Source organism: Dama dama, chromosome 4 (assembly GCF_033118175.1).
Source record: "Dama dama isolate Ldn47 chromosome 4, ASM3311817v1, whole genome shotgun sequence".
NCBI lineage: Eukaryota > Metazoa > Chordata > Mammalia > Artiodactyla > Cervidae > Dama > Dama dama.
In genome coordinates, this window is record NC_083684.1 from 69,825,483 (window position 1) to 69,840,458 (window position 14,976).

Sequence of the window (14,976 nt, forward strand, 5' to 3'; positions counted from 1 at the left end):
GGAGTCAGACCCACAGCTCAGTCCTGTCCCTGGGCAGCTCTGGGCTGCATGGGAAGAAGGGAGACACGGGGACATCAGCCACAGGTGACCCCACCTCACGGAGAGATGGATAATACAAGGGGGCGCCTCTCCGTCTACTCCACGTACCCCCTCCCCAGGGTCCAGGCAGTGCTAGGTGTGCAGAGAGGGGACTGAAGAGTGGAACGCTCTGGGCTTTGAGGGAAGACATGGAGCTAAAAGCAGCATGAAGACCCAGACACACCCCACATCCTCCTCCTGTCCTTGTTCCAGGGAGCAGCTGGGGCCTGCAGACCCCACCCACATGCACGAGCTCCAGGTCTGCTGAGTAACCGAGTCCTCCTAGCCTAGAGGAGACGAGGTCTCCTGGGCCCTGGGCGACCTCCTGTTCCCCCTTCCGCACTAAACCTTTACGGGTTGCTTCCCATAGGGTCTAGGGTGGGGTGGGGATGAAGGGAGGGGGCTTCAGGTCCCAAGTATAACTGAGCTCACTGGTCCCAGTATACTGGCTGCTCAGAGTGAGAAGAACTGTGTGTTAAGGGGAAGCCACCAGCTGAGGAGAGAGAGAGGAGGCGGCCTCTCCGCCTCTGTCCGTGGTGCTGATCCCCGGGAGCCTGCGCGGGAAGGGCGCCAAGCGACTCAGCCCCACGGTGTGCAGGGCAGAGTGAAGGTGGCCTCTGTCCGTGGTGCTGATCCCCGGGAGCCTGCGCGGGAAGGGCGCCAAGCGACTCAGCCCCACGGTGTGCAGGGCAGAGTCAAGGTGGCTTCTCCGGCTCTGTCCGTGGTGCTGATTCCCGGGACCCTGAGAGTCAAAGGCGCCAAGGGACTCAGCCCCACAGCATGCAGGGCAGAGTGAACGCGGCTTCTCCGGCTCTGTCCGTGGTGCTGATTTCCAGGAGCCAGCGCGTCAATGTCGCCAAGGGAATCAGCCCCACAGCATGCAGGGCAGAGCGAACGCGGCTTCTCCGGCTCTGTCCGTGGTGCTGATTTCCAGGAGCCAGCGCGTCAATGTCGCAAGGGACTCAGCCCCACAGCATGCAGGGCAGAGTGAACGCGGCTTCTCCGGCTCTGTCCGTGGTGCTGATTTCCAGGAGCCAGCGCGTCAATGTCGCAAGGGAATCAGCCCCACAGCATGCAGGGCAGAGTGAAGGTGACCTCAAAGAGGTGGGGAGATTCACTGCACAGTTACATGTAAATCAATGAAAGCAGAACATGCTCCCACACTATATAAAAATTAAACTCAGAATGGTTTGAAGACCTAAATGTTAGACATAACATCATAAAAATGCCGGAAGAGAACATGGGCCAAGCACTCTTTGATACACATCATATCAATATGTTCATAGGTCAGTCTCCCAAGGCAAAATAAACAAAAGCAAAAATTAACAAATGGGACCTCATCAAACCTATAACCTTTAGCACAGCAACGGAAATCATCAACTTGAAAAGACAGCACATGGAATGGTAGAAACATTTGTAAATGATATGACCAAAATATATGAACCGCTCATATGACTCAAAATCAAAGAAACAAACAACCCATCAAAAATGGGCAGAAGAACTGAAGAGACATTTTCCCAAAGACATACAGATGGCCAGCGGGTACATGAGAAGATGCTCAACACCGTCTATTCTTAGAAAAATGCAGATCAAACCTGCAATGAGTTACCACCACACACCAGTTGGAATGGATATCAACAAAATCTATAGGCAATAAATGCTGGAGAGGGTGTGGAGAAAAGAGAACCCTCTGACACCCTTGGGGCATGTGTGTGCTTCAGTCCTGTCCGACTGTTTGCGACCCCATGGACTGGAGCCCGCCAGGCTCCTCTGTCCATGAGATTCTCCAGGCAAGAATACTGGGGTGGGATGTCATGCCCTCATCCAGGGCATCTTCCCCACCCAGGAACTGAACGCGCGGCCCTCGGGTTTCCTGCATTGGCAGGCGGCTTCTTTACCACTAACACAACCTCTTGTACCTGCAAAGGCGCTTTTCTTCCAGCTTGGAGCCATCCTGCCTGTGGCCACGAGAGGGCACACGAGAGACACGGCAGAGTCTGCTCGCGGTAAGACCCTGTTCAGGAGACACCCCCCAGGACTTCCCGGAGAACGGGTGCATCCTTCCCCCAAACCAGCGTCTGCCCTCAGAAAAAGCCACCTGAGTCCAGGAGAGACGGTGCGCCCAGCCGCTCCAGCAGAGGCTCTTCAAGACTCCTCAGTTAGAGAGTCCTCACACTTCACTGGTTAAATGAACCTCCCAACTAAACTGCTAATTCCCACATCTCTGCCACAGACTTCAAGGTGATGAATTCAGCAGAAAGCCTGAGTTTGAACCATGTGGCTTCAGAAGGAGTACCATGGGTTGGTATGTTGAATGTGGATACATCGCTTTTCCCTTCCCCAGCAGGTCCCGCCTCTGTTTAACAAAATAGCAGTGATGGTTCTACAATATGGGGCTCGAGACCCAGGGCACTGTGACTCCACCCAGGGCAAGAGACAGTCGTCCGGAGATGCAGATCTAGGAGCTCCCTAATTATTGAAAGCAATTGTCTGAAAGAGGTTCAGTGAACTGATCTTCAACTAGGGTGTGCAGAACACACGATGGGAAAATCCCTTCAATAAACGGTGCTGGAAGAGCTAGATGACAGCAGGCAGGAGGGGGAAGCTGGACCCTCAGCTCACAGTACATGTGAAATCATCTCAAAACGCAGCAGAGACTTAAACACAGGGCCTCAAACCATGAAAGAACCAGAGGAAAACACAGGGGGAGCTTCGTGACATGGGTGTGGACAAGCTTTCTGTGGATATGGCACCAAAAGCACGGGCAGCAAAGACAGAGACAGACCCGGGGGGTCGGTAAATAAAAACCTCTACACAACACAGGAGATGGTCACAGGAAAGGCAGTGTATGCAACGGAGAAGATGTGTGCAAACCACACATCTGATAAGGGGCTACTTCTCCAATACACAAGGAGCTCACACAACTCAACGCAAAGTAACAACCACCCGGTTTTTAAACGGGCAAAGGACCTGAACAGGTCTGTCTCAAAAGACGATGCCCAGACGACCAAACAGGACATGGGAAGGTCTCAGCACCCCCCAGTCCTCAGGGGGGCACACATCAGAGCCAGTGAGATGTCACTGCACGTGTTAGAGACACTTGACTGCTGGGAAAGTGACAAAGACAACACGTGCTGCCAGACATGGAGAAGAGAGAACCTTGGCATGGTCGTTGCGGACACAGTCGGTGCAACCACTGTGGAAAGCAGTATGGAGTCTCCTCAAATTCTAAATCTAGAACTCCCTACCTTACGATCCAGCAATTCCACTCCGGGGTCTGTATCCAAAGAAGACGCGGCCAGGAGCTCACAGACGTATCTGCACTCCTGTGTTCACTGAAGCATTGTTCGCAACAGCCAAGATATGGGATCAGTCTCAGGGTCTGTCAGTAGATAAAGGAATAAAAGAAAAATGAGATACACACACACACACGATGGAGTATCTTCAGCCTTTAAAAAGTCGGAAATCCTTCCTTTTCAGGCAACATGGATGAACCTGGAGGACTGTATGCTGAGTAAAGCAAGACGGACAGACAAACACAGCAGGAGCTCACTGACCTGTGGAATCTAATCGTCAGACTCAGAGACAGAGACTAGTGGTTGTCAGAGGCTGGGAAAGTGGGGGGTGGAAACGGGGAGGGGCGGGCCACGGGGAGCGTTTCAGGGGCAGCTGACGAGTAAGCTCTGGAGACCTGATGCGCAGCGACGTGACTACAGCTGACCATGCTCTAGTGTAGACTCAGTCCTGCTCAGAGGGCAGCCCGGACATGTCCTCACCAGACCCGCAGACCAAGGTGAACTGCGGGAGCTGATGGACACGCTAATCAGCATGATCGTGCTGTTTCACAGGGTAAGCGCGCATCAGAACATCAAGCTCAACATCTGAAACATACAAGTCTCTGTCAGTTATCCCTCAAGAACGCTGAAAAGTTTTCTTTCATTTAAGTAGGCCAAACATGTTGTTAGTTATTCCATGTCTAATTTAAGCCAGTCACTCCCCTGCTTAATATATGTACTGACACATGTGTTTCTGAACACGTGTGCAGTGTCCTCCTCCGCTGAAGAAAACAAGGTCCTAATCACACTCCACCTGCACCCTGAGCACTCATGTAGAGGTGTGCGAGCATGCACACCTGTGTTCCTACACGTCCACGCGTCTGTGGCCGTGTTAGTGTGTGTCGGTGTCATCTTCCAAAGCTCATTTGCTGGGTATGTGTTCCTCACCGCTGCATCTCACTTGCTCCTGACATGAGTGAACATTCCTTTCAGTCTGAAAACAGTCAATATCTAAGCCCCTGCCCCTCTGCCAATGCCATCTTCCACCCTCACTCTCTACCAAGCTACTTGAAAACATTTTACTTTTTAACGAAGTGTGTGACTCAACGACGAGGAGAGGATAATACAGGTGAAGGTTAAGGGGTCCATCCTCCCACAGCCCTCCTCCTCTCTGAGGAAGAAGCAGCCTGACCTGGCGGGATGAGTGGCTGAGATTCCGCCCACGGGCGGAAGTGGTGCCCAGATCCCAGGATTCACAGACTTCCCCATCTAATGACCCTCTCACATCTGTCCCTTACAAATAATTTTTTGACTCAGTATAAAATTGTTCTTAATGAGTTCCCTGAAGGGGTTTCTCCAATATCTCCTGGCATCACCTTTTTCTAGGAAGTAGTCTGGTCCCAGTGAGCTTGTCATTCTCTTGATAACTGAAAAAGGTCAGTTTTCATTCCAGTCTCAATGCAGGGCAATACCAAAGAATGCTCAGCCTACTGTACAATTGGTCTCATTTCACATACTAGCAAGGTAACGCTCAACATCCTTCAGTCTAGGCTTCAGCTGTACCTGAACCGAGAACGTCCAGATGTACAGGGTGGAGTTAGAAAAAGGCAGAGAAACCAGACATCAAATTGCCAAACATCTGTTCGATCATAGAAAAAGCAAAGGAACTCCAGAAAAACATCTACTTCTGCTTCATGGACTACACGAAAGCATTTGATTGTGTGGATCATAACAAACTAGAAAATTCTTAAAGAGTGGGAATACCAGACCATCTGACCTGTCTCCTGAGAAACCTGTATGCAGGACAAGAAGCAACACTTAGAACCAGACATGGAACAACGGACTGGTTCAAAACTGGGAAAGGAGTACGTCAAGGCTGTATATAGTCACCTCGCTTATTTAACTTGTATGCAGAGTACATCATGCTAAATGCTGGACTGCATGAAGCACAACATGGATTCTACATCTCTGGGAGGAATATTAGTAACCTCAGATATCCAGATGACATCACCCTAATGGCAAAAAGTGAAGAGGAACTAAAGAGCATCTTGATAAACCTGAAAGGGGACAGTAGAAAAGCTGGTTTAAAACTAAACATTCAAAAAACTAACATCATGGCATCCAGTCCCATCGATTCATGGCAAATAGATGCAGAAACAATGGAAGCAGTGACAGACTTTATTTTCTTGAGCTCCAAAATCACTGTAGACAGTGACTGCAGCCATGAAATTAAGATGTTTGCTCCTTGGAAGAAAAGCTATGACAAACCGAAACAGAGCATTAAAAACCAGAGACATTACTTTGCTGAGAAAGGTCCGTCTAATCAAGGCTGTGGTTTTTCCTATAGTCACGTATGGATGTGAGAGTTGGACTATATAGAAAGCTGAGTGCCGAAGAATTGATGCTTTTGAACTGTGGTGTTGGAGAAGACTCTTGAGAGTCCCTTCGACTGCAAGATGATCAAACCAGTCCATCCTAAAGGAGATCAGTCCTGGGTGTTCAGTGGAAGGACTGATGCTGAAGCTGAAACTCCAATACCTTGGTCACCTCGTGTGAAGAGGCAAGTCATTGGAAAAGACCCTGATGCTGGGAGACATCGAGGACAGAAGAAGAAGAAGGGGGCAAAAGAGGATGAAAGGTTGGACAGCATGACGAGCTCAATGAATAGGAGTTTGAGCAAGCTCAGGAGACAGTGATGGACAGGGCAGCCGGGCGTCCTGCAGTCCATGGGGGTCACAAAGATTCAGACACGGCTGAGCGACTGAACAACAATGTATTTAAAATAAGCTTCCCCTTTTCCTGTTGCCTCAGACACCCCATGCCTCAGCAGGCTGCACTCCACAGCCCTGTCCTCATTCGGGGGTCACGCTGAGGTCCACCCCTCTCACACTCACCATCTCTCATAGACGGAGTCTCCCGGGACTGGCCTGGGAGGCAGCTTGACTGGGGGCCCCCTGCAGCCACCCCGCACCCCAGAGTCCACGGTCGCAGACTCTGCCCCTGCTCAGAGCTTCGCTCAGGATGGGCCGTGGGGGCCCCGCAGCCTCCTGCAGGGGGACGCCACGGCTGACAGCGAGGGACCATGTGTGTTTCCTGCCACACGTGGGGGGCTCCGCGGTGCTGACCGAGGCCTGAGGCCATGAGCGGAGGGCTCCCAGTGCCCGCCAGACACCGCGGGAGGGAGGCTCCAGCTGCCAGGCTCCATCGGAGCCCTGAGCCTCCCTGCCTGTGAGGATGGGTCCCTCTCTGTGTCCACACGGGTGGACCTTCCTCTGACCCCGAGATGATCCCCACCGCCGGGGCCACACCGCCTACCTCTCCCCGCTTCGCTGTGGTTCCCTCTGCATTTGGGGAACTTTTCTTCTGCATTTGTCTGTGGTTACGTGTTGCAGAAACACTCTCTGGGGCACATCTCAGCATCAGCAGCAGAGGAGGCTCTGGGTGGACACCACACTCGCCCCCTTGGGTGCAGTCTAAGCTAGCAGCCCATCACGTCCAACTTCTCCTGCCGTCAGCTCGTCTGGAAATTAGCTGTGATGACGGCAGCAAGAGCCCGAGCCCCTCTGAGGGCTGAGGTTCGGACAACATGCAGAGGAGGAACCTCAGGTGCAGAGAAAGGGCACCGCTGCTCAAGGTTCCATGAGCAGCGGGCACACGTTTATAGGAACAGCTGTTCCCACCAGAGTGAGAGCTCTGACCCCAATCAACACCCTCGAAAGCTTGCAGGTGATGGCAAGAGTGGGAGGAGACTGTGCCCAAGGACCCCGGGGCCCGGAGGAGGCAGGAAGCCCCCTGGGGCTTGTTCCCAGGAATGCGGGCTGGATGGTGATGCTGTAAAGAGAGACGCCCCTGAAGGGGGGCTGTGATGGGGGGAACCCACACTCCGGGGCAGGGGAGGAGTCAGTTTCCTTCCTGATTCCCTGAATGTCTCTTCTGGGCTCTCTGCAACGTGGACTCAATGAGCCCAGAGAGATGTTGACCTGTGTCTCTGGGGATCTGAGCCCTGCGGGCAGCAGGAGCCGGCATCCACCCAGAAGCATCTCCAGGGCCTGGTGACCCGGCCAGGGTGAGGACCCCATGGGGACCTGCTGATGGACGGGCAGAGGAGGAAGCAGACCCTGAGGTGAGGCTCTCAGAGGGAAGGAGCCTGGCCGTCCTCATCTGGAAGTGGCGTCTCAGGAACACACTTGGACTGTCACGGGGACGACGCCAGGCTTTCAACAAGACGCTGTTCCCCTTCCTGCGGGGACGCTGATGTGACAACCGTGTGACAGGAAGCCCCAGCCCCGGAGAGGACACACCCTGTGGTCTGTTGTCCAGAGGGCACCCAGGTCTCCTCCATCCTCACGGCCTGGACCGCAGGGAGGAGACACCATGGCCCCCACCCTCCCCGCCCTGCTCTGCCTCGGTGAGATGAGGAGGGGCAGGGGGAGCCCTGGACTGGAGGGACCCCCCCCCCCAGCCAGCCTGCTCCCTCAGGGGACCCAGGGCCCAGGAGGCCCCCTGGGAGGAGAGGCGCTGCTCAGAGCTGAAGGCAGACCTCTCACAGGGCTCTCTCTTCCAGGGCTGAGTGTGGGCCTGAGGACCCAGGTGCAGGCTGGTGAGTCTGTCCCCAGGGCCCAGCTCCCTCCTCTCGTGGGGTCAAGGGTCACCCCCGGGCCATGGGGAGGGGCAGGGCAGCTCGGGGCTCACGGAGGGGGAGTCTGGGAGGTCTGGGCTGAGAGCCGGGGCATGAGGGCGGACCCCTGGTGAGCCTGCTCTGATGTCCTTCCAGGGGCTCCCCCCAAACCCACCATCTGGGCTGAGCCGGGCTCTGTGGTCCCCTGGGGGAGCCCCGTGACCATCTGGTGTCAGGGGACCCTAGGGGCCCAGGCGTTCCGTCTGGATAAAGAGGGAAGCTCAGTCCCCTGGGACAGACAGAAATCCCTGGAGCCCCGGGACAAGGCCAAGTTCTCCATCTCACTGATGACTGATCAGTATGCAGGGCGCTATCGGTGCTACTACAGAACCCCCACTGCCTGGTCGGATCGCAGTGACCCCCTGGAGCTGGTGGTGACAGGTGAGGGACACTCGGGGGCCTCAGGCTCTGCCCTCGGGAGGGGGATCTGCTCTCAGGGGGTGTCCCTCTCACAGCCCAGCCCTGGGGGGAAGGGGGGAGCCCCAGGGATCCAGCTGCCTCCTTCTCTCCTAGGATCCTTCGGCAAACCGCGCCTCTCAGCCCTGCCGAGCCCTGTGGTGACCTCGGGAGGAAACGTGACCCTGCAGTGTGGCTCCTATCAGGGATTTAACAGGTTCCTTCTGACCAAGGAAGGAGAAGACCAGTCCTCTCGGACTCTGGATGGACAGCGGAGCCCCGACGGGCAGACCCAGGCCCTGTTCCCCGTGGGCCCCGTGAGCCCCGGACACGGGTGGACATTCAGATGCTATGGCTTTAACAGGGACACCCCCCGGGTGTGGTCGGCCCCCAGCGACCCCCTGGAGCTCCTGGTCTCAGGTGAGGAAGTCCCGTCCTGACCCCACATTTGTACGGACAAGGCAACGGACTCGGGTCTCTGCTCCCAGGGGAGCCCCTGTGAGTGGGGGAGAGAGCGTGGTGCTCACAGGACAGACACACAGACAGAGACGGCGAGGCCTGGGGCCGGGCTGGAAAGGGCGTCCACGGGGGAAGCAGTCCCAACAACCCAGGGCCTATCTCTCCCCAGGGCTGTCTGGGAAGCCGTCCCTCCTGACCCTGCAGGGCCCTGTCGTCACCTCTGGACAGAACCTGACCCTGCAGTGTCGCTCTGATGTCGGCTACGCCAGATTCGCTCTGTCCAAGGAGGGGGGCCGGGACCTCCCCCAGCGCCCTGCCCGGAGGGCCCAGGGGGGGCTCTCTCAGGCCGACTTCCCCCTGGGCCCGGTGGGCACCATCCACGGCGGCCGGTACAGATGCTACGGTGGACACGGCCTCTCCTCCGAGTGGTCAGCCCCCAGCGACCCCCTGGAGCTTCTGGTGGCAGGAGAGGGGCCAGCGGGTCAGTCGGGGGCCAGACTCTGCACAGGCCCCACCGGGGAGCCCCAGGGGTGATGCTGGGACCAGGGGGAGGGGTCCCCGGGAGTGTACAGCGAGACGGGGTGGGGGAGGGGGGACTCGGAGAAACAGACGGTGCTGAGGGTCCAGAGGCCGCGGAGTCCCGCTCAGAACCAGGGCCGGGCCCACACCCCCTTCCTCTCTGCAGGACTGCTCAGAGACAGACCCTCCCTCTCGGCGCGGCCGGGCCCCTCGGTGGCCCCGGGGGAGAACGTGACCCTGCTGTGTCAGTCCGGAAACAGGACGGACACTTTCCTTCTGTCCCAGGAGGGGGCAGCCCATCGGCCCCTGCGTCTGCGCGCCCAGGACCAAGGCGGGCGGTTCCGGGCCGAGTTCTCCTTGAGTCCTGTGAGCTCGGCCCACGGGGGCACCTACAGGTGCTACCGCGCACTCAGCACAGACCCCCACCTGCTGTCCCGGCCCAGCGAGCCCCTGGCGCTCCTGGTCTCAGGTGAGGCCCCGTCTGTCCGTCTGACTCAGCAGCTCGGGGCTCTGTGCCCTGGGAGGCCCGGAGGTCGTGGAGGAGGGGGCGCTGAGGGAGGGGCCCCCTGAGGGAGGGGCCTCGGAGCCCGCGCCCCGCCCCTTCCCCCCCACTGGGGTCCCGGAGGGGCAGGGGGGCAGTGGGAGGGTCTCGGGGAGGCCACAGGGCCGTGCAGGGCAGAGGGGAGTGAGGTGGGGACCCCGGGTCAGCCCGGCACACCCCTTCCTGGGCTCATTCCCAGGACCCATGGGCCCAGCCCCCACCCTCGGGCCCCAATTCAACAACTGGGGAGTCACAGGGCTCTGTGCTCAGGGGAGACAGCCCGCCCCAGGGCGCTTTGAGATTCTCTGGGGAGACAAGGCCCCTCAAATCGTCAACTGCCGGCGGGGAGTCGGGCAGAGAAGGGGCGGGAGCCACAGGCTTCAGAGGCCTGAGGCTGCGGGATGGGGGTCAGTCTGGGGAGGAGCAGGCCCGCCCCCACCCCATCCTGCCCCCGGAGTCTGCTGGGATCACCCCCTCCCCCGGGCAAAGTCAAGCCGGCAGTGTAGAGGGCTGAGCGAGCGCCTACTGGGGGCGGTGGTGGGTCCCTGGGAGCCACGGTTGGGTCCCACCCCGGACCCCGCAGACCACCGCTCAGGGGCGGGCCCCATCCTGTGCTGTCTGAGCTCCCTCAGCTCAGGGTCCTGAGCAGGAACGTCTGCGACAGTAAGATAGAGAGGCCCCGGGAGGCTCCCCGAGGAGGACACGGCCCACCCACAGCCTCCCTTCAGGACCCTCGGGCCCCCTGACACCCTCCCCCATCACCGCGGTCAGACCCAGAGTGAGGAGGAGGACAGCGTCCCCGTCAGGGGCTGGGCTCGGGGCCACGTCCTCTCCCGGGAGGCGGGTGCCCTGGGCGCACACCCGGGTTCCGGGTGACGGTCCTGCGCTGACCTGTTCGCCCTCACCCCAGACTACACGGTGCAGAATCTCATCCGGATGGGCGCCGCCGCCTCGGTCCTGGTGCTCCTCGGGGTCCTGCTCTGCCAGGCTCGGCACGACCGGGGAGGAGCCTGAGACGCGGCCCGGAGCTGAGCACCGGGACCTCGCATCGCAAGGAGCGCCACAGCCCCCGACGCGAGCTTCCGGCTCCGGAAAGAGCCTCTGCCGCACGTACTGGGTGCGCTGTCTGCGGAGACCCCGGGGGAGAGACGCGCCGCGGGGGCGGCTGGAGGCCCGGTGTCCACGGGGTGGCTGGGGACTCGGCCTCTGCTCACGGGGGCCCCCTCCCTCCCGGGGAGGAGCCCCGACTCCCGGCTCCTCCACCCCTGGCCCGAGGCGCATCCCAATGGCAGGGGCGGGTCCTCACCCTGCAGGCCCGCAGGCTGTGTCCGCTCTCCTGGAGGACGTGAGCCTCATTGTTCATGCCCGCCGTCTCTGGTGTGCGAAATGACCTCCATCCCTTCTCAGAAACAGAACATCATTTAAGTAACTGAATAAATGGGTGTAAGTGGGGCCCCGTCTGGAACAGATGGATCCAGAACTATTCCCTGAACCCCCGGACCCCTCACCCCTCCTCTCCTCGTCAGATGACACCCGTGTGGTTTCTCAAGAAACACTTTCAGTGTGATGGGATCCCTGGCGTCTGAAGTGACGGTCAGGGCTGTGCTGGTAAATGAGCTCAGGAACATATCGTTCTGTAAAGAGCGCCGATGTGGGGTTTCCCTGGTGGTGAAGAATCTGGCAGCCAACGCAGGAGACGCAGGTTCAATACGTGATCCTGGGGGATCCCACGTGCCAAGGAGCAACTGAGTCTGTGAGCCGCAGTGACTGAGGCAGGCACGTCCTGTAGCCCGTATGCCGCCAGAGAGGCCAGGGCTGTAGATGCCCTAACGCCTCAGCGAGGGAGCAGCCCCGCTCATCACAACCAGACACACCCCCATGCACACAGACGCAGCACAGACACACTCATCAGGCAATAAATTCTTAAAGAGCCCAGGCGTGTGAACTGTGTGTCTGCTTTGGTGGAAACGCTCTCCAGGAGCCCGGGTGAATGTGCTGAAGGCCGGGTGGGAAGGAAGGACCGGGCTGGCTTTCCCACAGGAGCGAGTCTGGTCCAGCCAGCCCCCACCGACGGCCCCACGCACACAGATGTGTCCTTTGCATTACACGTCACATAGGATGGTCTCCACCTCAGTTTCATGCCCCAGGTTCCCTGAGATGAGATGCCCACCTCCTAGTTCATCTGTGAGAGAGGGGAGGAGAAAAAGATGTAGGAGACAAGGCTGACTCTGACGAATCCCAGCACATCACGGGCAGGTGTACTCATCACCCCACTCAATCTGGAGTGTCGACAGCAATTCTCAGTGAAAAGGAGAGACAAAGGGCACACCCACACTTGCATAACCTAGAGGAAGATGCGTGCACAGCCACGAGTGTGCAAGCAGAATACGGACACGTGGGTTGTTCCCAGTAGAAAAGGTTACAGAAATCACTTTCACCAAAATGAATGGTTTGGTGTATATATATGCGACAGAAGATTATATGAAAAATTCACAAAGGTGGACTGCTAGAGTAACACAGAGCAGTTTTCAAGCATAATGGTGAATAAGTGAAATAAAACTGTAGGAGTCCAGGCCATCACATCAAATTCAAAAGGCAACAACATGGGACTCAAATAAATAAAATAAGAAATGAAACAGGAGGAACAACAGCTGCTACCAGGTTCCCCTGGTGGCTTGGTGGGTAAGAATCCAGCCGCCAATGCAGGAGACGTGGGTTCCATCCCTGCTGCGAGAAGATCCCACACAGGCCGCAAATGCTGAGCCCGGGGGCCCAGAGCCCTGCCCTGTGACAAGACACGCCATCAAAACGAGGAGCCCAGGCACCGCAGCGAAGAGAAAAGCTGTGCTGAGCTCAGCTCAACGTGGGAAAAGCCCCTGGGCAGCAGGAAGACCCAGCACTGTCCTCTTTCACTCAGGCGTGTCCGACTCTCTGCGACCCCATGGACTGTAGCCCGCCAGGCTCCTCTGTCCGTGAGATTCTCCAGGTGAGAATACTGGAGTGGGTTGCCCTGCCCTCCTCCAGGGGATCTTCCCCACCCAGGGATCGAACCCAGGTCTCCCACTTTGCAGCAGATTCTTGACCATCTCAGCCACCAGGGAAGTCCAGCACAGCCAAATCTAATTAATAATTAATTTTTAAAACATTGATACCTCAGAAATACAAAAGTTTATAAGAGAGTACTAAGAACAACTGTATGTCGACCAATCTGACAGGAAACTTAGAGGAGATGCAGGAGTCTCTAGAGACACAAGCCTACCAGAACTGAGTCTAGGAGATGTAGACAGCCTGAACAGAGCAGCCACGGGAAGTGACACAGAATCTGTAACATACCAATAAAAACTCCATGCAAACCAAAGGCCAGAGCTGGGTGGCTGCATGGAGGAGTTCTACCAAACTGACAAAGAGGAGCTTATACTGGCCCTCTTCAAAGTCTTCCAGGAGACAGAAGGGGAGGAAACACTCCCAAAGTCACTCTATGAAGCCACCGTCACCCCAATACCTAAACCAGACAAAGACACAACCAAAAAAGAAAAGTTACAGAACAAAGCTGTTTATGAAAATACATGCAAAATGCACAACAAAATATTAGCTAACCGAATTCAGCAACACACAAAAGGAATCACACACCATGATCAGCTTGGATTCATACCAGGGTCACAAGGATAATTCAACATATGCAAATCAATCCATGTGAATAACCATGTCAACAAGAGAAAAGACAAAACAACATGGTCATCTTAATAGGTTCAGAGAAAGCATTGATAAAATTCAACATCCATTCATCATAAAAACTCACCAAAGTGAGTACAGAGGGAAGACATCTCAACGTAATAAAAGCTATTTATGACAAGCACAGTCAACACAGTACTCACAGAAAAAAAGCTGAAAGTCTTTCTAGAACTCTGGGACAAGACAAGGACGCCCACTCTCAGCGTTTGTGTTCAGCATACTACTGGAGGTCCAGGCACAGCAATCAGACAAGAAGAAACAAGGATGCAACTTGGCGGCAGGAAAGAGGGAAAACCGTCCCGTATGCAGAGGACATGATACTCCATTTACAAAACCCTAGAGCACAGACACAAGCTGTCAGAACTGAGGGAGGGAGCACCCCGGTCTGCGGAGTGGGGCAGGCGGTGTTGTCTGGGTCTGTAGTCTCTGCGTGTGTGTGTGTGTGTGTGTACTCAGTCATGTCCAACTCTGTGTGACTCCACAGACAGTAGCGCGTCAGGCTCCTCTGTCCATGGGATTCTTCAGGCAAGAATAGTGAGGTGGGTTCCCACTTCCTTCTCCAGGGCATCTTCCCAACCCAGGGATCGACCTACGTCTCCTGCACTGGCAGGCAGGTTCTTTACCCCTGAGACGCCCTGGAGGCCCGAGTGCAGCCTACCAACTGCATTCCCCTCCACAGAAACGGCATCAGACGCCCGCCTGCTCTTCTCGTTTCTCCCTGTGTGTGCATGTGGACTCTCAGGACTTCCCAGCTGGCACTACTGGTGAAGAACCCGCCTGCCTGTGCAGGAGACATAGGAGACTTGGGTTCCATCCCGGGGTGGGGACGATCCCCTGGAGGAGGGCGTGGCAACCCCCTCCAGTATTCCTGCCTGGAGAATCCCATGGACAGAGGAGCCTGACGGGCTGCAGTCCGTGGGGTCGCAAAGAGTCGGACACGGCTGAGCGACTGAGCAGGCACACTAGTTAACTATCATTTCTATTTTCCATTTCTGGCCTCACTATGACACATTTCAGAAATTTTAATCAGCACTTTACAGAAGATGGCAGATCGGGAACTCCCAGCACTCATCTCGCACAGAAACACTCATAAACCGGGATTATTTGGGCCAAAAGACTTTTATGCAAACTGCAGAATCCAGCTAGTGAGCTGCAACACCTCAAATGAGCAGAAAACCGAGAAGAACCACTTGGAAAGGATAAACAGAGCAGGTTCTGTTTCCCGGTCTCCCCTCCGGCAAGCACAGCTCAGCGCTGAGAGGACCCCCCCGGGCCCAGGTCCCCTCCTCCCCGGGAGG

At 56.6% G+C, this 14,976-nt stretch overlaps 1 protein-coding gene across 3 annotated transcripts; it reads left to right on the top strand.

The window, feature by feature from the left end:
• Positions 1–6,800: 6,800 nt before the first annotated feature.
• Positions 6,801–11,873, top strand: LOC133054914 (leukocyte immunoglobulin-like receptor subfamily A member 6). 3 transcript variants are annotated; one of them, XM_061140330.1, is made up of 7 exons: positions 6,801–7,761; positions 7,918–7,953; positions 8,128–8,412; positions 8,545–8,847; positions 9,056–9,367; positions 9,691–9,874; positions 10,857–11,873. In XM_061140330.1, exons 1-7 carry the CDS (start codon positions 7,728–7,730, stop codon positions 11,293–11,295), a joined length of 1,593 nt encoding a protein of 530 aa, XP_060996313.1. In that variant the 5' UTR covers positions 6,801–7,727; the 3' UTR covers positions 11,296–11,873. The 3 variants fall into 3 exon arrangements, with proteins under 3 accessions (XP_060996313.1, XP_060996314.1, XP_060996315.1); XM_061140331.1 differs by having other exon boundaries at positions 6,804–7,761; positions 8,338–8,412; XM_061140332.1 differs by having other exon boundaries at positions 6,806–7,761; positions 9,572–9,874; positions 10,857–11,108.
• Positions 11,874–14,976: the final 3,103 nt, after the last annotated feature.